The sequence below is a fragment of the Stegastes partitus genome, unplaced genomic scaffold, assembly GCF_000690725.1.
Source record: "Stegastes partitus isolate 25-593 unplaced genomic scaffold, Stegastes_partitus-1.0.2 Scaffold46, whole genome shotgun sequence".
Classification (NCBI taxonomy): Eukaryota; Metazoa; Chordata; class Actinopteri; family Pomacentridae; genus Stegastes; species Stegastes partitus.
The window spans coordinates 1,040,586-1,064,818 of NW_007577777.1; the positions used below are offsets into that span (position 1 = coordinate 1,040,586).

At 41.7% G+C, this 24,233-nt stretch overlaps 3 protein-coding genes across 3 annotated transcripts in view; 2 read left to right on the plus strand and 1 right to left on the minus strand.

Moving 5' to 3' along the window:
- Positions 1 to 4,408, minus strand: part of otud6b (OTU deubiquitinase 6B) — a 5,586-nt gene extending 1,178 nt beyond the window's left edge. Inside the window, exons 1-7 of the mRNA XM_008306780.1 lie at positions 4,158 to 4,408; positions 2,772 to 2,920; positions 1,968 to 2,066; positions 1,466 to 1,666; positions 1,142 to 1,262; positions 911 to 972; positions 288 to 394 (exon numbers count right to left, since the gene is read on the minus strand). Coding sequence (XP_008305002.1) covers positions 288 to 394; positions 911 to 972; positions 1,142 to 1,262; positions 1,466 to 1,666; positions 1,968 to 2,066; positions 2,772 to 2,920; positions 4,158 to 4,227 — 809 coding nt within the window. The 5' untranslated portion in view covers positions 4,228 to 4,408. The remainder of the gene's footprint in view (positions 1 to 287; positions 395 to 910; positions 973 to 1,141; positions 1,263 to 1,465; positions 1,667 to 1,967; positions 2,067 to 2,771; positions 2,921 to 4,157) is intronic.
- A 2,329-nt stretch (positions 4,409 to 6,737) lies between these two features.
- Positions 6,738 to 14,615, plus strand: LOC103376428 (ras-related protein Rab-5A). Its single transcript, XM_008306781.1, has 6 exons — positions 6,738 to 6,900; positions 10,350 to 10,572; positions 10,859 to 11,010; positions 11,197 to 11,319; positions 11,588 to 11,681; positions 11,914 to 14,615. Exons 2-6 carry the CDS (start codon positions 10,407 to 10,409, stop codon positions 12,027 to 12,029), a joined length of 651 nt encoding a protein of 216 aa, XP_008305003.1. The 5' UTR covers positions 6,738 to 6,900; positions 10,350 to 10,406; the 3' UTR covers positions 12,030 to 14,615.
- Positions 14,616 to 15,139: 524 nt separating this feature from the next.
- The window catches only part of kat2b (K(lysine) acetyltransferase 2B), an 11,992-nt gene continuing 2,898 nt past the window's right edge, over positions 15,140 to 24,233 (plus strand). Inside the window, exons 1-17 of the mRNA XM_008306782.1 lie at positions 15,140 to 15,445; positions 18,113 to 18,239; positions 18,679 to 18,824; positions 18,918 to 19,004; positions 19,122 to 19,303; positions 19,633 to 19,824; positions 20,397 to 20,500; positions 20,642 to 20,767; positions 21,165 to 21,298; positions 21,956 to 22,164; positions 22,257 to 22,383; positions 22,476 to 22,586; positions 22,995 to 23,138; positions 23,218 to 23,332; positions 23,450 to 23,480; positions 23,690 to 23,753; positions 23,840 to 23,924. Coding sequence (XP_008305004.1) covers positions 15,245 to 15,445; positions 18,113 to 18,239; positions 18,679 to 18,824; positions 18,918 to 19,004; positions 19,122 to 19,303; positions 19,633 to 19,824; positions 20,397 to 20,500; positions 20,642 to 20,767; positions 21,165 to 21,298; positions 21,956 to 22,164; positions 22,257 to 22,383; positions 22,476 to 22,586; positions 22,995 to 23,138; positions 23,218 to 23,332; positions 23,450 to 23,480; positions 23,690 to 23,753; positions 23,840 to 23,924 — 2,185 coding nt within the window. The 5' untranslated portion in view covers positions 15,140 to 15,244. The remainder of the gene's footprint in view (positions 15,446 to 18,112; positions 18,240 to 18,678; positions 18,825 to 18,917; positions 19,005 to 19,121; positions 19,304 to 19,632; positions 19,825 to 20,396; positions 20,501 to 20,641; positions 20,768 to 21,164; positions 21,299 to 21,955; positions 22,165 to 22,256; positions 22,384 to 22,475; positions 22,587 to 22,994; positions 23,139 to 23,217; positions 23,333 to 23,449; positions 23,481 to 23,689; positions 23,754 to 23,839; positions 23,925 to 24,233) is intronic.

Here is a 24,233-nt window from a genome sequence, read left to right on the forward strand (position 1 = left end):
CAGGTCACCAGTCTATCACAGGGCTACACTTAGAGACAGACAACCAAGCACACTCACATTCACACCTACGGACAATTTAGAATCACCAATTAACCTCAACCTTGGACTGTAGGAGGAAGCCGGAGAGAACCCATGCTGCACGGGGAGAACATGCAAACTCCACACAGAAAGATCCCGGGTGTACCCGGCGACCTTCTGGCTGCGAGGCAACGGTGCTAACCACCGAGCCACCTTGTGATGTTACCTGAACCAAAAACAAATGTGAAAATAAATACAAATGTTCTTACACAAGAGTGATGGGTTCACTGTCATATTCCTCCCCGATTTTTATAGCAGGGGAATCTGCCTGGACCACTTCAATCGGCAGACGCAGAACTTGGGTCAAAGCTCGCAGCTGTGAAATTTAAAAAAAAGGAATTAGAGAAAAGTACGATAAAACACATCACAATGTACAGATGGGTGACAGATGAAAGGAAAATGTTTGGAGGGACATTTTGCTTGCATGGTTTTGCTTCACTTGTCAATACAAAAATGTTCCAACTGATCACTTTTTTCCTATGACAAAACATTTCTATCCTGATGGCAGTAGTCTCTCTTCTAGGAGGACAAATTATCCGTCTATGGGGCAGAAGGGTTCACTAAGGAGTTTGATGAGTTTGAAAATGATGTGAACCGCATGAATGGCCTTTGTAGATCTCAGCCCAGTTGGACATTGGTGCTCTCCACCATCATCAAAACACCAAACGAGGGAGTCTCTTTGGGAACAGTGGTCTTTTACCCCTCCAGTAGAGTTCCACAGATTGGGAGAATCACTGGAGGACACGTGGTGGCCTGACCGCTTACTAAGACACTTAATGCTGTTTTTTCCTTTAATTTTTCTGCATACGTGAACAACTTAAGAGAGACTCACTTCCAGTTGCCCACCCCAAGCCGCTGTGTGCTCCACATCACTGCAGTATTTCTCAAACTCATCTGAAAAGCAAATACAGACACTTGAATATACATACTGTGAAATAAGTACGTACACAGGCTACCTCAAATCAGACAATATGGCAGAACAATTTAGTTCCCTTTTCATCTTTCAACATTACTTACAACTGTGGCTGATTGTGTTTGTGCACCAAAACAAAGACAGTCGTACCTGTTGTGTACATGTCTCCAGTGTTGGGGTTGGTGAGGAAAGGCAGGAAGTCATCAGCATGGCTTCTCATGTGCTCGGCGGTGCGGGACCGGAGCTGCTTCACACTCATGGTTAATCCAGGCTAAAAACAAATGAAACACAATTGAACCTATAATCTTTATGTGTAACATTTCATAATAAAATATGCCATTAATATACTTGAAGACTTTATCAGAACAGCATTGTGTCATTTTCTGCAAGACAAACTTCAAACAGTGCATTTTTGCTTATCACATTTCTGATTAGGTATCCATCACAGCTACAGCCATAGTAATCATTTTGTACCTGTGATCGCTGTGCCAGCTGATCTTCCACGGCGCGGTACATGCAGTGGCCATCAGAAGAGATCTCCTTGATCTGAAGCTTTTGCTGGGCGAGTTTCTGAGCCAGCTTCAAACCCTCCTGGTGCCTGACGCCCTGCAGGTTCTGCACCTCGGCCTCAGCTATCCTGCTCTCTCTCTCCTTCTCCTGGGCCGCCTTCTTGTCCTGAAGAGGATCGTTTAAAAAGAAAAAATGCATCTAAAAAGCGCCTTAAATCATGACAGAGAATGACTCAAAATGAAGCATAAAACAGATTGATTAAACCTTTAATTATAAATTAAAGACGTATAATAGTCAGGTTGCGATCTAAGGTAATAGTGTTTACATATTAATCAAAATGTTGACTTTTATGAACAACAATTCTGGTAAAGAAATGTGCGATATTTTTAGGGTTAAGTGTGTTTTTTCCACTGCATGCTGACTATGACAGTTAATTAACACTTTATGACTTAAAATGAGATCTTACCCTTCTCTTCTGAGCCTTGGTTACTCGAGGCTGTTTGACGTCTTCTTGTTCTTCATCTTCCACCTTAAAGGACTCCACTCCATTTATCACCTCCTCCACCTTATAACATTGCATAAATATTAGCAGCTGTTATGTTGTCGAAGCTGATCTAGTTCAGAGACTTGAGTTTATGTGCTGTGAACATGACTGTGATCAGGAAGAAGAGTCACAGAGGACTTTTTGTTGGAGCAACACCTGTGTTCAAAACAAGACTTAGTGCTGCATTACTATGGTAATATTGTGCAAAAACATTGTGTATCTTGTAGTTTGTGCTATAAAATAACAGCACACTTAACTGATGCAAATGAAACAGGTGAACTTAATGAAACTGCACATCTATTTAAAGGCTATATGGAAGCTATGTCTTAAAATGAACTCCACCAGCCTGCAAATGGAAGAAAAAGCGGCGAACGGGGCCCAAGGGGGAAAAAAAGGTGGCCCCCCAATTGCAAGGTTGGTGGTTCGATCCCTGACCTCTCCACAGTTGAAGTGTCCTTGGGCAAGACACTGAACCCGAAGTTGCTCCTAATGACGGGCAGCACCTTGCATTAACCATACCATTTACCAACTCTAAAGCCGAGCTGCTTTGGAAAGTATTCAGATCCTTCCACTTAGATTTAGTTTTAAATTTTTACAAAACTGAGAAACTTCTTCCCCATCAATCAAGAGTCCATAATAAGAAACTGCAAAAGCCTGTTTTTTTTTAATGCTGGAAATCCCAGAATCACAGCGTACCTGATCTGCCATCTGAATGCAAACCCTCACCTTTGTGTCAGTTGTAGATTTGAGCTGCCTAATTTCCTCCTCGTGCCTCTGACTGAGGTCGGCCTCTAGCTTGGTAATGTCCTCTGTCAGCTGTTTCCTCCTCTTCTTGTCATTTTTGGGGACGGCATTTTTCATGCTCTGGATTTTAGCTGAAAATGAAGCGCAGAGAAAAGCAGACTGTCCATAATACAATACTCACAAGCAGTCCAAAATACTACACTCAGATGGCGCTGGATATTGGTTAGAAAGATAAATTAATGGACAAATAGGCCAATATTTCTACTATTTCATTTAGCAGACGCTTTTATCCAAAGCAACGTACATCTGAGAGCAGATACAACACAAGCAAGGATCTAGTCAGCAGAAAACAATCTAGATAAGTGCCACAGAACAAATTCAAATGTGATAGGATGTTGATGCCAACAGCAGGCTGTGTGGGAGGTAATAGGATTTATTTTTGTTTGTTTGTTTTTTGTTTGTTTGTTTTCGTGGCTGTCAAGTGCAAAGGTGTTCAGTGAAGAGCTGGGTCTTTAGTCTTTTCTTAAAGACTGAGAGGGATTCAGCAGACTGAACAGAGTTTGGTAACTCGTTCCACCACTGCGGAACCACAGAGGAGAAGAGTCTAGCTATTGACCTCGGGCCCTGTTGTGGTGGTTGTATCAGGTGGTTTGCGTTGGTCGAGCGTAGTGAGCGGGAGGGAGCATAGATCTGAATGAGAGAGTTCAGGTAGGAGGGTTTTGAATTTGATGCGGGCAGCAACTGGAAGCCAGTGAAGCGTTCTGAACAGAAGGGTGACATGTGCTGTTTTTGGCTGGTGGAAACATATATATGAAGAAGAATACACAAACATGTGGCATTAACACACCCTAATGTTCATTACTGATTAGAAAAAAATAAAATGAACACGCTGCTGCACCTGAATTCCAGTAATACACCCTACATTACACTGCATTAATGGTGTACGACGAGTTTCAAACTCCATTGACCTTCTGCTCACACCCCAGCCTGTTCCATCACGTATGGCACTTTACATTTAGCAGGTGATGGACACATTTTGACGTTTGCAATATGGCTGAAGTCATAAAACACGTGAAAGTTTTATCCAAGAATCACATATCTGTGCTAGCTTCAGCATAAAATTAAAACTCCTGAGAGCTACTGGTGGGAAACAGACTGCACAAATGGACAGGAAAACATCTCAGAGTAATAATAATGCTTCAGACCTGTCTCTTATAAAATGACAATATCAACCACCAGGACGGTTAATAGTGACCAGAGGGGGTCTAACCTCTAAGAATTAAGACAACACATGGAGCATACAAACTATCTAATAGCAAAAGCCAAACCTTGAATACACAATAAATGAAAACAGCTGGAGTTAGCTACCCTGCAGATCCTTCTTCTCCTTGCGGTGCTGCTTGGCCAGCAGCTCCTCTGGTGTCTCCACCTCCTCCATAGCTGGACGCTGCTGCTCCGTTTGGTTAAATACGAGGCTTGACGAGCGACATTAATCTGACAACTGAACGTGTTACAGTAAAATATGACACATCACTGGACACAAAAGATAAAAACATACAGTCCACAATAAATAAAACGTGCTGATATGGCCTAATCCGGAAGAGACAAGAGAGCGGGGGCGGAGCTTTCTTCTTCTTCTTCTTCTTCTTCGCCTGGCTTTAGTGTAGCTCCACCGCCACCTCCTGGCCTGTTAGTGTACTACAGCCTTTCACAGCATGTCAATATAAATGTACTTTCACCCTTGTTGTTTGCATAAATATCTCTTTAACTCATGTGACAAAAAGGCCAGTGAGAGAACACATGTGGTTCAATATACAAATGACCTGTATTTGGTTATTTAATCACAACTTTTTTCTTTTTTTTATCTGAGATAATGTGAACAGCTGATATGTGTTTCCTTGTTCTTATCTTAGAGTTGCACAAACATTACATCACTCTTTTATTCGCTGGTTTCCAACCTGGATAATGAACACACCAAGGACTCCCAGGAAACACTGGAAACTTCAAAAAGGTATAAGAAAGGCAATAAACATATGTTTGTTTGTTTTTCATATGGAATACTCTATATCTTCTTTTCTATGGGCTACTAAACAACATTAAGATAAAAAAATAAAAATAAAAATCACTCTTGATAAACCTATAGCCTAGGAGTGGACATGTATGGTGGTGATCCAGTTCAGTATCAGTTCAATTCAGTTTTATTTATTTGGCACCAATTCACAACATAAGGCCAACTTAAGGCCCTTCATATAGTAAGATAAAGAAACTACAAAAAACCTGACAAAATCATCATCAAAAGTAGCACTAGCAGGAAGAAACCAACACCAAAACCAGGCTCAGGAAGGGCTGGCATCTGCCTTAACTGGTTGGGATGAGGGTTAAAAGGAAGAGAGAAAACTATAGCAGATAGAAATCACATAAAAGACAGTAAACACTGGGGAGATTCATAAGAAAAGTAACTGCAGATCAGAAACATGTGGCTCCAGAGCCAGAGATACCTGCAGACAGGACAAAACTACAGCAGAGAGAAGATGCAAAGTCAGTCTCATGCAATGGTGGCATGTAAATGTATAGAGTAAGAGGAAAATCCAGAAGAGGTGCTCAGTACATCATGGGAGACCTGGGCCTGGGCCTGCAGCAGCCAAACTGAGGGATGATTCAGGGTCACCTGAGCCAACCCTAAATGTAGAGCTGATTTAACAGCAGTGGAGCCTGATGGCTGAAAACTCTGCTACTCCCAGTCTGCTTTTAGAAACTCTAGCTACCACAAGTAAACCTGCACAGTGAGAGCAGAATGTTCTGTTAAGACAGTGGGGTACAATAAGGCCTTTACAAAAATGATAGAACTCAATCATCAAGGGCTTCATTTGTGTAAAGAATGATTTTAGATTCTATTCTGGATTTTACAGGGGGTCAATGAAAAAAAGCTGACATGGAAGAAATCAGATCTCTCTCAAAAATAGACTTCCTTTTAATGGGTCACAAGAAAAGAAGGCGGTTGGGAAACATGCTTTAAACGTACATGACTGTTATTTTGAATAGCCATGACAAAATGTCTGTAGTCACATATTGATCTTGATCCTTTTTATACAAATCAGCAAGTGTGGCGGATGTACTTTTATTGAAAGCTACAATATTATCAAAATATAAAGTGTGTAATGTATTCAAAACAGAAATCCAATTATTATAAATGAGAATGAAGTGTTAAAAGTGTTAAGGAGCTTGTTGATGCTGCTTGTGGAACATCGTCCCACTCTTCCTGAAAGGCTCGGCAAAGCTGACAGACACTTTAGGGGACAGTTTCATGTTGGACACCATGTGTCAGGTTGTCTGTTGTACCATGCTGTCTCTAATGATGTCTGAGATGACAAATGGCAAAGGTGTGGAAACTCACACGTCATCTATAGCACAGTCTCATCTTGTTCTTATCATCTGTGGCATCTTGTCATTTGAATAAAGCTGCATTTCAAGGTGGTATTTCATAGTCACTGGTCAAAGGAGTGTCTGTGTGCTGGTCACACTCTGTGATCATTGTCTTTTAAAGCCACACCTGACTAGACTGTGGATTAACTCAGCGGTGGAGAATTTGTCATCAGGTGAACAGCTCAAAATCTTCTTCCCTTTCTCAACCATGGTAATCAAATGTTTGAACATGTTCTCTGTGGCAGAATATTGACCATTTGCATACTGCTTTTATATATGTGTTCAGTGTAGACACGTAGAATGTAACTGAGATCAGAGAAAACAAATATGCAAACACACAATTTTGCAGCAAGTTTTTAAACTAAATGATTCGCCAGGTGGTGTCATTAACATGCACAGTGGATAAAACATTTTTTCTTTTTTTTTTTCTAAAGCAGGCTGCACATCAGAGCAGCTGCTGTCGGACGGAGACGCGCCGTGTGACGTGGCACGCGGAGCGGAAGAGCTTGTTTGTGTTTTGGTTCTGAGGGGAAGTTGCGAGAAGAAAAAAAAGAAAGGAGGAGACGTGACGGGATTGTTGAAATTATTCTCTTGGTTCCCCAACACCACCTCACCACAGTGTCCCGGGTTCCGTGTGTAAATACAACAGCGGCGGTACTGAAAGTTCCGAACATCGTCTGGCTCTCAGGTAGCGTTGACTTGACATGATCCGACAAGTTGTGGTTTCCAGCTGGCTCACTGACTAACGCTGTCATCGGTGACTTCGCTAGCTTAGCGCCGTCGCTAGCTGACTCCCGCTAATGTCGGTGATGTTTGACTGCTAAGGGAATGTAGAAATACAGGCCTTTGTCACATCCTACGAGTCCGGCTGTTCCTCTCGTGTGGTAACGCGGTGTCCTTTGAAAGCTGCTAGCAGTGTGTTGGTGTAGCTTGTTCAGTGACTTTGCTTCGCTAGCGGCTAAATGGGTGGAATCGGGTCAGTGGGTGGAATGCTAACAATGCTAGCAAGCTAATGTTTGTTAATTGAGGGTTTGGCTACTCCCTTTTCTGTAACACTAGCAAAGCTGCGCCAACAAGCAACGTTTGAGTTTAATAACGCCACGTAAAAAAACGACATTTCATTTTATGCTGTTTATTATCCTGTCATTTTACGACCGTTTCCTACTGAGGCTAATGTTACCCATTAGCTTTCTAACTGCCCAGGTAGAGCGCTAATGTTAGCTGACAGCATGCAAGCTAACTGGCGAGAGAACAAAAACAATTTGGTAATGGCGTCCCCCTCTAATATCCAAACACATACGTAGCGTCTTCTAACATCCGTAAGTGTGTTTACAGTCAACAGACGACGGTTAAATCTAAATGTTTTGTGAGCATCTCAGTCAGGCAGTGCGCAGTGTTTGTTGACAGTCTGTGTCATGAGTCAGAGTAAAAACAACTGCTGTTCTCATCGCAGTTCCTTGTGTGTGCTTAGTTCTTGCTTCTTTTCGAGATTTCTTCTCAAAATTTCTCTGTGAACATGAAGCTCAAACGTTTGACCCTACTGCTTAGGTGATGACCTTATGGGTCATTTTAGGAGAGTTGTGTCCCAAAGCCTTTAATTTAGGAGGATAGTGTTATTCCCTTTCCCAAAAGTCCTTTTTATGTTAAGAAAACAATTTTGCTCCATGTTATAAATGCCATTTATAACTGAAATCCCCTTTTATGTGGTTATTATTTCAGAAGATAATTTGTTGAAAATCATACTGCATAAATACACCTCAGTTTGTGAACTTGTAAAGCAAAAGTTGTGTTCTAGTTATTGTCTAAATGTGTGATCAAGAGCTTTTATATCAGTGCTCTGATGCATTTCAGATTAGTGTAACTTTAGCAGTCGTGAAGCCAGCACTTTACGGATTGATGTTACACTTTGAAATTATATTTGAAATGTAATTATAGCTGTATCCACTCAGTTATGTAGTTGATAAACGTAGCTTAATAAGCACCTGTAGATCTGAACAATGTTTTATAGAGCAGGCTTGCAAAAAGAAATCGATGTAGGCTGTGTATCTCAGTTAAATGATATAATGTACACTTGAAAATATAATATAGTGTATTACAGCATCGTCATAAACTGCGGGGTCAGAATTCACCATAGAGGCCACAGTTACCATCAATCAACACCTCTCTGAGGACAATATCACTAAAATGTGATTAATGTGGTTAACAAAGGTAGCCGTTGTACTTTATTACATTACACAGCATATGTGATTCTAATGGCGAGTTTGCTTGGGGGTGCACGGTGAAAGTCGTGTTTGTGATCAGGGAAAACATTCCACGAATCACGCTCAGGACAAGACGGACACAGACTGTGACTATCTCCGGACAACAGCCGTCTCTTTTTTTTATACACATTACTGAGCAAGTCATTCCTAAATAAGTTAGTAAGCAATGCATGAATGCATGGTATGCATCCATACAGCAGTTCTGGCAGTTGAAACAGGCTTGACTAATGTGGGTGGGTTTTTTTCACCCACTCGCTGTCGCCCTTGTCATGAATCACTGTTGTGGTTCATCATGACAAGGCTTTCTTTGCTTTCCGTTACTGTATGTGCTTGTGGTGGGCTCTAATGTCATCCATAAAGAAACGTTGACACCAAGTGGCTACTGTAACTCTGGCTAAATTCCTCCATTGCAGGTTATCAGCTAAGAAAACTGTGTCAACAATGGCGCATGTTGACAAGTTTCAAGGAGGGGTTTGTTGTTTGAAGGGCTTTTAACAGGAGTTGTTAGGTTGTATTACATGAAATTCATTCTCAAGTTAATCTGTTTTGCAAACCTAATTCACTAATAGTTATAATTTAAGAAAGGAAAGTTATTGCGTGTACTATAGGTATATGCTTATTTACATTTTAGCTTATTATTCGCCTAGTTTGTTGCTTTAGGAGGTGAAATTCATAACTTGATGCTATTGTCTCCTTAGTAGTAACTAAAAGTATTTTACAAACATTGCAGCGACGTGTGGAATTCCTGTAGAAACCTGCTGTTTATCTGAACTGGCCTCTGCAAAACCTGAAAAATGAACATGTAGAAGTCATACTACTGGGCTGCTGCTTGGCTTTGACGTGTGAAAGTAAGGGAGAGATGCACCTCCTTTTATGCAGTCAGTTAGGACAGATTGGTGCCACCATATTTAATTAGCTCAATTAAATCTGTTGGCTTGTTTGCCAGTACTTTGGATGATTTAATAATAATAATTGATCAAATTTATATAGCGCTTTTTCTAGGCATTCAAAGACGCTTAACACTGTCAATTATTCATTCACACACATTCATCCCGGTGGTGGTAGCTGCAATTGTAGCCACAGCTGCTCTGGGGCAGACTGACAGAGGCGTGGCTGCCATTCTGCCCTCCGACCACCACCTCAAACAATCCATTCATACGCATTCACACCAGGCAAGGTGGGTGAAGTGTCTTGCCCAAGGACACAACGACCATGACACAGGTTACAGGGCGGAATCGAACCTTCCGATCATTGACTGACTCGCTCTACCATCTGAGCCACAGCCGCCCCGATTTGGATGATTTACAAAAAATAAAAAATAATGCACTATAGTACAGTTTTATGAGGTCAAACTCAGAAAAATGTTACATTTTGTTTAGTTAAAGTAACATCATGTGATCAGTCTTGTTTCTTTTTTCCAGTGATGTATTTCATACATTTTACAGATTAAGTCCTATATCCCTAATCAAGTGTTATGTACAGAAAGCCACCAGTAACTACTCACAGAAAATGATTACAGTCAGTAGGTTTCATTTTTTCCATTTTATTTTGCATACTAATACTGTATGTCTCACAGAAGTGTGTCATATCCGAAACCTTTTGTTCTTTTTCGAGTCCCTCATCCAATCAAAACAAATACTAAAAAGTAGCTAACTATAGTAACTCCGTGCTCCTAACTCCAAAACAACATGGCTGCCGTTGCCATTTGTATTTTGGCGTAACACTTTAATTTTGTCAGTGTTTGGGGAAGTTGTGCTGTTAACTGAGTGTAAGCACATATGGTTTATTATATTTATCCAAAGCTGTGAAGGTGTTTAGTATGTGTTTCCTACTCAGTTGTTGTCAGTTGACGTATGTTTTCTCCTGCTTCTTGCAGCGGAAGTCCTGATAGTGAGGTTTGGCACACAGGATACCAAGGAGATCTGACTAGGTCATGGCCAATCGAGGAGGAGCTACAAGACCCAATGGACCCAATGCAGGGAACAAGATCTGTCAGTTTAAGCTGGTGCTGTTGGGGGAGTCAGCTGTTGGGAAGTCCAGCTTAGTGCTCCGCTTCGTCAAGGGCCAGTTCCATGAATTCCAGGAAAGCACAATAGGAGGTGAGCGTCACATCATCAGACGAGGCTTTTTCTGACAAGCTGCCAGCTTTTTGTAGATCACACAGCTTTTGTGTTGTGACTGTAGGAGCATGTGTGTGTCTGAAGCAACTAAGTTTTATTTTCATTTAAATAATTCTTTGAGTTTTAGAAAATTCTGCAGGTTGATGCCCTACTTTGCTGTATTTGTGACCTGTTTTGTTTACAAGACACTGTAAAGAGTGTGATTTTGTGTTGATATTGGTCGTGTAAAGCTGACACGCCCTCTCACCTCTTCCTGTCCCTTCAGCGGCCTTTCTCACCCAGACAGTGTGTCTAGATGACACAACAGTGAAGTTTGAAATCTGGGACACTGCAGGTCAGGAGCGTTACCACAGTTTGGCGCCAATGTATTACAGAGGAGCACAAGCCGCCATTGTGGTCTACGACATCACAAACGAGGCATGTTCATCGGTCACTGACTAAGTCTTCAGTGCTGTTATTCAAACAATCTTCTGACTTTAAGTTGTACTGATGTTACTGGCACATATTCAGAGAGTACTCCAAGTGCTTGTACGACAAGTCTAAGCATGAAGCATGAAATGGCATGAGGGTGTTGACATGTGGCACAATTTCTTCTTTTTGCAGGAGTCCTTTGCACGAGCAAAGAACTGGGTGAAGGAGCTCCAAAGACAAGCTAGCCCTAATATAGTCATCGCTCTCTCAGGCAACAAAGCCGACCTGGCCAGCAAGAGAGCTGTCGACTTCCAGGTCAGACCACACAAACTGCACAGTGCTTATCAGTTGTTGGGGTTTTTTTTTTACATTTCCTGGGGACACTTGTCTCTGATTTCTACCAGATATCTGTGGTTCTGTTTAAAGTGATTACATCTAGAACAGACATGACAAATTACTAATCATCTCTACAGCTATGACTCTGATTCCTGTTGTAACCGTTCAGCTGTCTTTCTCCTGTGCCTGAACGCATGCATGTGTTAGGATGTGCTGAAAGTTTATGATGTTTGCGTTGTGTTAACAGGACGCCCAGTCCTACGCAGACGACAACAGCTTACTCTTCATGGAGACATCAGCCAAGACATCGATGAATGTGAACGAGATATTTATGGCTATTGGTGGGTAACGCTTAACACTTAACTCATAAATGTTGCCTGCACATGTGTGGAGTGTTAACCAGAGTTAAACACAGTAATCCTGCTGGTATTTGTATAAAGTATTTAATCCGATTAACTGGATGGTTTTGGTCAATCTTGGGCTACAGTAGTTTTTTCATTTGTAGCTTCTGCTCCCTGAAAAGGGAAGAGTTTCTTGTATTCTTGTTTAGTTTGGTTTGTTTTTTCCTTTCAGCAAAGAGATTGCCAAAAAGTGAGCCTCAGGCTGCAGGAGCCAGCAGTGGGAGGAACCGAGGAGTGGACCTGACGGAAGCTGCCCAGCCAGCCAAGGCTCCGTGCTGCAGTAACTAACATGAAGAACATCATCTCCCCAACCAACCTGTATAGCAGTAACTAATGCGGCCAATGCCCAAAATGCCACTGCAGTTACTAATGCAATGTGTCTCTGAAATAAGAAAAGATGCCCTGTGCCCCCTCCATAAACCCCAGCCTCTCTTTTTGCAGTAGCAAAGTCAATGCCATTACACTCAACTTTCTTTGTGGCGCTGCCTCTTTTCCTCCATTATGGTTCTGCTGCTACCTGGTGAAGCCTCCTAACCACTCTGTCTTACTTTCTGCCATCTAGCTTGTTACATCTATCAATGATGATTGATAGGTCAGTGATAGCAGATATTCTAGACGTTAGTGCGCCCTGCCTACCATTATCTCCCCCACCCCCGACGTGTAGATACGAGTACCAGTTAGAGGAAGTGATCACTTCCCATTTCTGGGATAGCTTAAGACTTTACTACTGCATTTCTAATACCAGTTTTCTGTTTTTGTTCATTTTTTGATAACTTTGTTAATTATTGTTTACTATGATTTTGTCAAAATTATGGATGCACATACCTGTATATTTACATGGTCTAAAATAGAAAAACAAAAAGCCGTTTTACCTTTTGTCTCCAGTAGCACAGAAAAAAAATATCTAGTAGAGAAGAGGAGTGTTTTCTTGTGAATCTGAGAAAGAGGAAAGGCAGAGGGTGGAGGGAGAAGAAGAGAGGAACCCTAAGCTCTACATCTTCCGCTTGACACTGGGACCCTTTTATCGTTAAAAAAAAAAAACAAAACTGGACTGCAGTCCTTTTAAAATCTCTCTCTCTGATCCCCTCTGCCTTCCCTTTGCTATCCATGTCCTTTCTCCCAATTAAACCCAAAGTAGCACTAGTGTACATTCTCTTACACCACCTGTAGGCTCCACTCCGGGGCCATGCCTGCTTGTAGCTGTCCCTAGTGGCATTGTGCAATGTTTCACAGTATTTACTCTGTGAGTTGACTGTCTGCAAGGACCAATGCAGCGCAGCAAACCCCCCCCCGCGCTCCTCCCAGTTTTCTCAACAACAAGGCCACAGAGACCTCTGAGGTACACATCAGTGTCACCGCCTGCCCATTTCCTGATGTGTAGTGTCCTTTCACCAATCTTGCGTAGGCCCTTCATTTATGGTCATACTGGGATCTGTTGGGTTTCTGCCTTTTGGATTTTTGAGTTTATGCGATTATCTTTTCCATTTTGTCAATGTTGCTGGACCGCTGCTGGGTTTGCAATGGGTAAAAAGCAAAGGTGATGGTGGTGAGTGGGGAGTTGCAATATGTAAGGTTGAGTCATAATTCTATTGGAATCCTAGGTGTTTGACATCTCCTCTTGATTAGGAAGTGCTTTAGACACAGCTGTGTGTCCGTATGTACAAACTGGGCCTGGGCTGGTTGGCTGGTGACAGATTTCATCCACAGACTTACTCACATGCACATTTATGTGTGTGTATGTTTAAATACACTTTTGCACAAAAACACACACACACACACACACACGCCATCGACTTCCTCCCTCCAACCCCTATCAGACCTAAACATCATTGTACATCAGCACACACAGACGGTCTGTTACACCTCATCCTCACTTGTTTTTTTTTTTTTTTCTGTCCCTGCGACTCCCCCAGTGCACATTGTTACACACACACACACACACACACACACACACACACATATACATAGAAAACTTTTAGTCAGTAACTCTTTTTACAGGTCTGTCTTACTCATGCCTTGCACTAATGATGCTCATGAATATATCTTGTCATAATTTCAGCCAGTGTGATATAAATATATATATATAAATACAAATATAAATATATAAATAATATACTGTAAATAGGGTGTTGCAGTGTAGTCTACCTTTTTTCGATTTACCAGTGACAGGACTAATGCTTGCTAGGGAGTTGTCCAGATAATCATTAAAAAAAAACAACAAAAAAAAACTGTACAGTTAGCAGGAAAAAAAACCAGCTACAATCTGGGTTTGGAGTTTTGTTGCTGTTCCTTTTTTTTTTTCACACAAATGGTTAAATTATAATCAGTGGTGGTCTTTATAAATGTATGTAGTGTTATTAACAAAAAAGAAAAAAGAAATTGCATTTATTTAGTCGTCTGTCTTGTACCTTTTTTCCCGAAAGAAGAAAAAAAATTATATCCAGACATTTTGGTTTATATTTTTTAACATTATCTCTTTCTTGCATCATTTCTCCAAATCTTTTTTTTTTTGGTTTGTTTGTTTTCTAGTACTCCTCCCTGTAAGTAGACCAGAACTTCCAGAGACACCAGAGGAGTCAGACACAATACAGAACAGTTTGCGTGTCCATCTGTCTGCCACTCCATAACATCTCAGTAACGTTGTGACGATATCGTAGGAGCAGTATAACGGCTATCGGCTGGCACGGCGGTGACTCGTGAATAAATGAATTAACACATGATAGGGATGTAAATTGGATGGGTTCTTTTTTTTTTTTTTTCTTTTGCTGTGAACACTTAATTGCAGCCGAAAACATTTAAATGCAAGCATTTTACAGTACTGTTATGTAATGACCAAATAAATACTGAAATAAATTTGATCATTTATTATTGTAATCTGTGTATGTGTGTGTGTGCATGGACATGTCAAAGACTCTCCAAAGAAAGTAATTATTCTTTATCTTAATGTTTTTTGTCCTGTAGAGGTTTTCAGCCTCAGTTTCACACCAACTTGATAAAAGGCTGCTTGATAAAAGCTTTTTATCTTCATCCTCTCTGACCTTTAACTTAATGTTAAATGTTGAATTCCTGAGAGTAAAGTGGTTCTATTAAGAAAAAAAGCTATTTTCATATGTTTAATGGTTGTCTAAAAGATAGCATTAACTGTAGAATCCATAAAATCATACTGATGTTGATTTCAGTCCCTCCTTTATGTTGCATGAGATGAGTGACTTCCTCCAGACACTGTGCGCTCAAACATGGCTCCTCGGAGCATTTTTCCCTCCTCACATTTGACCTTGAAATTTTGCTAGAAACGGTTGCATTTTGTGACCTCTCCTCTCTGAATTGTAGTGGAGTTGGCCTATCCCATCTCAGTCCCCTAGCGGAGGAAAATGGGCCTACAGTGAGAAATTGAAAATAAGGATGAGCGCCATGTCTGATCCTCCGCTTGTGGAATAGGAGCGGACGGCAGAGCGAATATTTCCGCGGGGCCCCGGCGGTCCCTTCGGGTTTCGGTGCGAATCATGGCCGACAGCGCTGGGATTCAGCAAGGTTCGCCGGCCATCGGAGCTGCGGGCCTGGTCCCGGCCGCTCCTGGAGCCGGGGGGACGGAGGGCTCCGGCGCCGCTGGAGGATCCGCACGTATCGCCGTGAAGAAGGCGCAACTCCGCTCCTCACCTCGGCCGAAGAAACTGGAAAAACTCGGAGTGTATTCATCCTGCAAAGTACGCTACATCTGCAGACTTTTGACGCGCGGCCGTTTTGAGGGCTTATTTTTTAATTAAGGCTATTTCCTGAGCTCGGTTGCAATAGTTTGCAAAATGCAAGCGCAGCAAAGGAAGCCATTGCCGCACTTGAATTTTTTCATTTTGCATGCACGAAACAGTTTAGTCAAGAGGCGATAGTGAAAAATGTAGATAATTGATTTGTACAGCAGGACTGTGGAGCAGCGGCCTTCCAGCTGCAGGCTGCCCAGTGCTTTTACAGTGTTACTATGTTTCTGTCAAGGTGGGGGGTTGGTGAACGTAAACATTGGCTGGCTGCTGGGAGTAGCTGTGCGCTCGGGGCTGCTGTGTGTCGGTGCGCCGCGGCGTTGCTTTCCGCAGGAAATTTCACAGTGTCCCCCTGCCGTCTGTCAGAGCCCGGCGGTAAACAGAGAGGAGTTTATTGGGCTTATGCAGCGTATGATCCGCAGCGAGGGACGGGGTCTTTGTTTTGACAGGGTGACAGCTGCTGGGGGGGCGGAGTTTGTTGTTGTTTCAGCGCGCATGCTCAGTGCGGCCCCTCCAGCTGACGGTGACAGGCCTGCTCTCCACACCTCCTGTCACCGCGCTGACAGTCCTCAGAAACAGTCATTAACCTGAGGGCTGGTGAGGTTTTAATACTGGGGTAAGACGCCCCCTTCACAACAACAGCAGCTTTCTTTTAAAATATGTACATATATTGAATATCAACATAATGTGTGCACAGGAGATGTGCTGAAGTGAACAAATGTAGGTTAGACTACAGCAGAATGGACCAGAACATAAAATCCACAGAACCAGGGAAATCCTACATCACAAGTAATCATAATAATGAATGCAAACTTGTTGCTGTGCAAAAGATTAACTTTATTTTCAAAATGGATTATGATGTTGCCTTCACTTCAGCATAAATGTTAGGCCACACATACAGAACATACTTTTGGATTTAGAAAAATAAAAAAGATTTGGTTATTTCCAATTAATCTGTAATTGATGGGCCACAAGGTGTAACTTTACTTTAACTTATTATCACTGAAATTTATGTTCCTGACTTAATAATGGCAAAACAAGTTACTTTGAACGATACACACTTCACTTGAATTCATGATTTAAAAACAGCCCCAAATCAACAGGGATGTTTAGCCAACAGTAACTAAGAATTGAAGCTAGCTAGTGCTACAGCAAGCTAATGTGGCGTAACATTATTAGGTTAAGCTAAAGTATGCTAGTTAGCCTTTTAGCCATATATATAATTTTACTTGCTAGTTAACTGCAACATAAATGTTAGATAACACAAACAGAAACTAATCTTAGATTTTTAAATTTTTTTGATTATTACTAATAATTTACAATTAACAGGTAAAAGCTATAACTTTACGATAACGTACAACTAAGTTTATTATCATTGTTTTAAAAACGTTCTGACATAGCAGTGACCAGAAAGGCCTACAGTGGTGAGGAATGCATCCTTCTAAAGTCCTACGTTCACCTTTTCACATATTACTAAAACAGTAAGTGCTATTTTTTGTAAAAAAAAATTAAAAGTAATGAATAATCTGCCTTATGACACTCATATAAACAGAAAAAAATAATTTAAAAAAATGAATAAAGTATTTATTATAGTGTTTGTATTTTCTTTGAAAAGAGCTTACCTTCTGTATGCTGCTCTGGCAAACAGTGATGGAATTAACCCAAACAAACTTTACAGACAGCAAATAGTTTCAATTTCAGATAATATTTTGTCAGTTCTTGTTTTTCCTGTAGGATCGATATACGCTGCTGCATCACTTTATTCCTACTTATTGTGATAGTTGGGGATGACTATAATTACTGAACAAAAATCTGAAGGAAGCATGTATTATTTTAATGAATTCTTTTTAACAAAGGGGAATAAATATTTGTTGCTTCAAAACACAACATCGCTACAACAGAAAGGATGTCATGAAGAAACTAAGTACAGATATATAGGAAATGATAGTGGGCAGATTCAGAATGGGGTCATGAGACAGAAAATCACAAGTCAGTAAAAAGTCGCACTTCTGTGACACACGGAGTTAATGAGGTTGTTGATGCTGCTTGTGGAATGTTGTCGCACTCTTTCCTGAAGGGCTCGGGGAAGCTGGTGGACATTTCGCAGTATGGAATCACGTCAGACGCGTCCATCCAGAGCATCGTGTGGCAGATTGTCAGTTTGTCTGATTTCTTAGATGAGGAATGGTGGAATTGTGGACATACCAGCATCTATTATGTTTCTCGTCTTTTTCTTGACCTCTGTAGTTTTCTGTCATTTGAATGAAGCTGCATACTAAGGAGGCCTTTCATAGGTCAAAGGAGTGTCTGTGCACTGGTGGTGCTATTGTTCTTTAAAGCCACACCTGACCAGGGTGCGGAATAACTCAGTTGGTTGAGAATTTGTCACCAGTGGAACAGCTTAACAACTCTTTGTGGACATTTGGATCAATTTAACCGTTTACAACAATAGAAATCAGGACTTATTCACCAAGTCAGAAAAGAAATTCATTTGTATACATGTTTATGTTTTTCATTAGTGTACTTTGCATAGGGAAAAAAGGTGGTTCACTTGATATAAGGTGGATATACTCATGTGTGTGCTCCTTCTTGTACTAATTCCAGCTCTGCTTTTTATAGGCCGAGGGAGCCTGCAAGTGCAATGGCTGGAAGAGTCAGAACCCCCCTCCTACACCGCCTCAAACTGACCAGCAGTCCAACACAGTCAACCTGCAGGAGCCCTGTCGGAGCTGCTCTCACACTCTGGGTAAAGAATCTACAGAAAGAAAAATATGCCAGAAAGTGTAGCATTAAAGATACCTAAAATCCATCCATTATCTATACACCGCTTAATCCTCATTAGGGTCGCGGGGGGCTGGAGTCTATCCCAGCCGACTTAGGGCGAAGGCAGGGGACACCCTGGACAGGTCACCAGTCTATCACAGGGCCACACTGAGAGACAGACAACCAAGCACACTCACATTCACACCTACGGACAATTTAGAATCACCAATTAACCTCAACATGTTTTTGGACTGTGTGGGAGGAAGCCGGAGAACCCAGAGAGAACCCACACTGCACGGGAAGAACATGCAAACTCCACGCAGAAAGATTCTGGTGTACCCACCGGGACGCTGCGAGGCAACAGTGCTACCAACTGCAGCCCGTACTTACAATGTGGATCTTATTATTTTTTTCTCTTCCAGGTGATCATGTGACCCATCTAGAAAACGTCTCAGAAGAGGAAATGAACAGACTTCTAGGCATCGTCCTGGATGTGGAGTACCTGTACACCTGCGTTCACAAAGAGGAGGATGCCGACACTAAACAAGTCTACTTTTCCCTCTTCAAAGTAATTTTCTGCTCTAAGACTTTAGACAAACACTGAATTTGCAACGCTGCATTTCACTCAAGTGAGCGTTCTCCCTTTTTGTTTACCCCTCAGCTGTTGAGGAAATCCATCCTGCAGATGGGTAAGCCGATGTTAGAAGCACAGGAGAGTCCGCCGTTTGAGAAACCCAGCATCGAGCAGGTGAATTAGATGTCTGGATTATGCATCAACTGCAGAACAAAAACAAACCAACTGCTCAAAATAATGTTGAGTAAGTCCCTATTTTTATTCGTTTCTTGTCATGTGTTTCCCAAATAGGGGGTGAACAACTTTGTCCAGTACAAATTCAGCCACTTACCATCTAAGGAACGTCAAACCATCATGGAGCTGGCGAAGATGTTTCTCAACCAGATCAACTACTGGCAGTTAGAAACGCCCTCCCAGAGACGACAAAGGGTTCCCAATGACGACGCAGCTGGATACAAAGCCAACTACACCAGGTGGAAAGACTCAGCAGATAGTCTGTAAAGCTTCTTGGGAAAAATGTACAGTGGAGCTGCAACAATTAATCGATTAGATTGTTTTAATAGTCAATTAATTGCTTTCCTTTAGTAAATTTAAAAAAGCTTGAATTCTCTGGTTCCAGATTCTTAAATGTGAAAATGTTCTAGTTTGTTTCTTCCTCTATGACTCAATACATCTGTGGGTTGTGGACAAAACAATACAACAAACCGATTAATCTACAGATTCATAACAATAATCATTATTTACAGCCCTAATCTTCAGTGCAGCTGTTTTCAAAGATATTTCTGCTGTGTGTTCATGACAGATGGCTCTGCTACTGCAATGTGCCTCAGTTCTGTGACAGTCTACCCCGGTACGAGACCACTCAGATCTTCGGCCGGACGCTGCTGCGCTCTGTCTTCACTGTGATGAGGAAACAACTGCTGGAGCAGGCCAGGCAGGAGAAGGACAAGCTTCCTCCAGAGAAACGCACACTCATTCTCACACACTTTCCCAAGTAAGATATACAAAAAAAAAACCTAACAAAGATCAGAGATTTTGAGATATAAATGATGGAACAAATGTAAGACTAACCTGCAATAAGCCACACAGTCCTTCATGTAGATAGACTCAGTAATATAGTGTGCACACCTTCGAAAGAAAATAGATACACATGCATATTAAGACTGCTCAGCTATAGCAAAAATCTGATTCACAATTGTTTTTGGTCAATAATGTAGATCACAAGTCTTTAATATGATTGGAGCTATTATGCATTTGGTAAACTTTTTTTTTTTTTTTTAAAGCTTGTCTTTTTTTCTTAACCTACGTTGCTCTATGCTTGCCATCGTCTTGCACTGCTCTAAAACAAAGAGGTGCACTTGATTTATAAGAAAAGACAAAGCAGGAGCATCTGTGCAAAACATCATGCAGCACAATAAATGTTTTGTCTCAGTTATCTTGTTTTTCCTAATTGTTAAAAGCTAAAATTGTAACTGAAAATACATTTTGAGTAATCACCCAGCCTTAAAGCATGTTGGACTACTGTTGTTAATATAGTGAAGTAGTCATTGTGTTTACTTTGCTCAGGTTCTTGTCTATGCTGGAGGAGGAGGTGTACAGTCACAGCTCTCCGATCTGGAGCCAAGATTTCTTGGCAGGAGCTGCAGGAGGGCAGATTCCTATCCACACAGGTAACACACACCCTCAGCGCCTTAACCAAAACGCACCTTTCACGTTGACGCCTAACTTTTGAACTTTTTAAAGACAATGTGAGAGCTGTCACTGATGAATATAATTGCAAAAATACATTTTTTTACTGTGTTGCTCTGCAGTGATCAGTGCTCCCCCTGTAGCCAGACCGCTGTACTACAGCACCAGTCCTGTGTCGGTGGATCCATCCACCTGCGGCAGCGTCAGTCCTGCCAGGAAAACAGCTTCTGTACTCGAGACAAACCCAGGTGTTACACACAAGCCTGTAATTACTTGTAAGGTTACAATAATACCAACTTGTTATGTAACATCTGACAGCAAACACTGAGCACTAAACTAAATTATAGCCTTGTGTTTCACATTTAAACCACGTTCTCATGTTTCTGTGGCGCTTTAATTTATTCTATCTGCCTGACTACTTTAAAACAAGATTTTTTTCTTGGAAATTCATATCGGAATATCCTAAATGTACCACTTTCCTTGCACTTATTTGAAGCCCAGAGTTGCTCTTAACATCCTGACAGAATGCATCATTGGTGACTGAATGAACTTCTTGTTTGGATTCAGACACACTGCTCAGCTGGTGAGAAGATGTAAAAGAGGCAGGTGATGAGCATCTCCCTCTGTGTCCATATGTTCTCATAGTTGGAGAAAAGCGTAAACCCTCGGAGCCCCTTCACCACGAGGAAAACAAGAGACCCAGGGTGGTGGGTGACATCCCCATGGACCTCATCAATGAAGTCATGGCAACCATCACTGACCCTGCTGCCATTCCAGAGGTAACCAGTTCTTCTTTATGTGTCTTATGTTTATGGTTTGCTGTTTTAATTGTACAGCGCTTAAGATATGCTTCATAAATACATCTGACTGAAGGTGGGTTCACATTAGCGTGGAATGAAAACGCTCATCATGTGAATGCTGACAGTCTGGACAGAAACTGTCTGAGAAATAACTGACTGACTTTTAGCTGGTTTAGAACAAAGTATTTTTATTGACGTCAAATCGTTTTTTTTAGCTCAGTAATTGGCAAAACCCAATGCTGCTTGTTAGTGATAATTTTGTACACCCAGAGTGTGTAAAATTCTGCTCCGTCAGTCACGTTGTACTTCCCTGGAGGCACTTTTCTTTTTCTGATCTTTTGCTGTTTAAAATTTGCATTTTTCAGTCAAGATCTTTAGTCACCGATGGGTTGTTGCTTGGAAATATTCATTTTCAAAATCATCGTTTCCACACCAAATGTTCAAGTTCTGGTCGTGCCGTTTTCTGTGCAACATTTGAATGTCTTTTCAGGTCATAGAAGGCTTTTAAACACAGGTTTATACACCGGAATAAGACATACATAATAGTAATGTAGTGTGGAATGATATTAAAGTTTTTTCTTCTTATGGGGGCAGCAGTGATTACAACAATTACTTTATACCTCCCTGCCTGTGCAGACCAGCCTGCTGTCAGCTCATTCTGCTCGTGACGAAGCCGCCCGCCTGGAGGAGCGCAGGGGGGTGATCGAGTTCCACGTCATTGGAAACTCTCTAAACCAGAAGCCCAACAAGAGGATCTTGATGTGGCTTGTCGGCCTTCAGAATGTGTTCTCCCACCAGCTTCCCCGCATGCCCAAGGAGTACATCACGCGGCTGGTCTTTGATCCGTGAGTCTGCGCTGCACCCCGTCCACACTCCTCGCGCCTACGAATGTGTCTGAGGCACATTCTGACTAAAGTTCCTCTTTTTTTCTTGGCAGGAAACACAAGACGCTGTCGCTGATCAAGGACGGCCGTGTGATCGGAGGGATCTGCTTCCGAATGTTTCCATCGCAAGGCTTTACAGAGATTGTCTTTTGTGCTGTCACCTCCAACGAACAGGTCAAGGTGAGGACGCTGCCTGCTTTATTTCTCAGCCTGGTGTGTGTTTGAGCACATCTGGGTGGCCAGTTTTAACTTTCCTGCCTGTGCGGTTACAGGGATACGGAACCCATCTGATGAATCATCTGAAGGAATATCACATAAAGCATGAAATCCTCAACTTCCTCACTTATGCTGATGAGTACGCCATTGGTTACTTCAAGAAACAGGTAACGTGTGTTGTCTGTCAAAACATCACATGAATTAAAATCCTTCTTCGACTTGTCTCTTGACTCTTGGCTCCATTAGAAAAACATATACTTCACATAATCTGCAAAAACAAAACACTTTGAAATCAGGAATTAACTCAGATGTCCTGGACTTGCTGTTTCCGACACTGAATACTTCTAAATTTGTTAAAAACGTCTACAAAACAAGTACAGTTGCTACCCCTTAGCATCTTTTGTACTGGTATTTTTGCTAATTTGGACACTTAATTTTTACGTGACACTGAATGTTTCATAATAAAAACAGGAAAAATATGAGATTAATGTTTTTTTGAGGCTTCATTTTTGTAGCGTTTCTAGGATCTTGTCTATGCAGCAGCAAAAAAACACTCATCTCCTCCTTCCTCTTAGGGTTTTTCAAAAGACATCAAGGTCCCAAAGGCCAAGTACGTGGGCTACATTAAGGATTATGAAGGAGCCACGCTGATGGGCTGCGAACTCAACCCCAGCATCCCCTACACAGAGTTCTCTGTGATCATCAAGAAGCAGAAGGAGGTATGCTGCTTAGTTTTAAAATGAATGTGTGATGTTCAAGTGCTTATTTTCTGTCTTTTAATCCACTTGTCTTCCACAGATTATCAAGAAACTGATAGAGAGGAAGCAGGCTCAGATTAGAAAAGTCTACCCAGGGCTGTCCTGTTTTAAGGACGGAGTCCGGCAGATTCCCATTGAGAGCATTCCTGGCATACGTACGTTGCTCATTATTGACTATCTCACTGTTCTCTAACAATACCTCACATTTCTATTTATCTTTTCATGCATGATTTTAATGTTAAATGTAATTTTCATTTTCATTCTGTCAACAGGTGAAACTGGCTGGAAGCCTGTGGGCAAAGGGTGAGTGTGACAACTTGCTTTGTGTTGCTTCACATATTGACTAGTGTATCCCTGAGCAGGTTTTCTAATTAAACATAACTTGGATTTCTTATGACAGCAGTTATACAACCCTATAGATCAAACTTGCATGAGCAGGACAGAACAAATCACTCGTCCTCGATATAACAGCTTCACAATTTTGATGTTTTCTGTTACTTGTGCTACTTCAGGAAGGAACTGAAGGATCCAGATCAACTGTACAGCACTCTGAAAACCATCCTCCAACATGTGAAGGTGAGGGATTAACACACACACACACACACACGCTGTCTATATTTTACACACATTTTTTCTTACCGGACTGCTCTGTGCAATCTTAGAGTCACCAGAACGCCTGGCCTTTCATGGAGCCTGTGAAGAAAACAGAGGCACCTGGGTACTACCAAGTCATTCGCTTCCCCATGGGTATGTATGTTCACAGTTATCTGAAGGAGATAAAAGAGTAGGAATGAATAATGAGATAATGAAGAATGAAAGACAAGTGAGATGGGAGGTGAGGTTCAAGGAGGCATGAGATTAAAACTTTGGGTTGCATCTTAGCACCTGTCACGACGTGCTGCACGGCTGTCTAAACAAACCAACACCCACAAAGGTGCGGCATTTATGCATCACACCGCTTGATAAAAGACTGCTGCATAGGACAAACCTGTGTTTCCTCACTCTAAACTCCTCCTGAAGCCTCCTCGTGTCCTTAACCCTGTTCAGGACTTTCAT

Coding starts and splice junctions, on each gene's coding strand:
- LOC103376428 (XM_008306781.1), top strand. CDS start 10,407: ATGGCCAATCGAGGAGGAGCTACAAGACCCAATGGACCCAATGCAGGG. Junction 10,573..10,858: donor CCAGGAAAGCACAATAGGAG/GTGAGCGTCACA, acceptor CTGTCCCTTCAG/CGGCCTTTCTCACCCAGACA. Junction 11,011..11,196: donor TCTACGACATCACAAACGAG/GCATGTTCATCG, acceptor TTCTTTTTGCAG/GAGTCCTTTGCACGAGCAAA.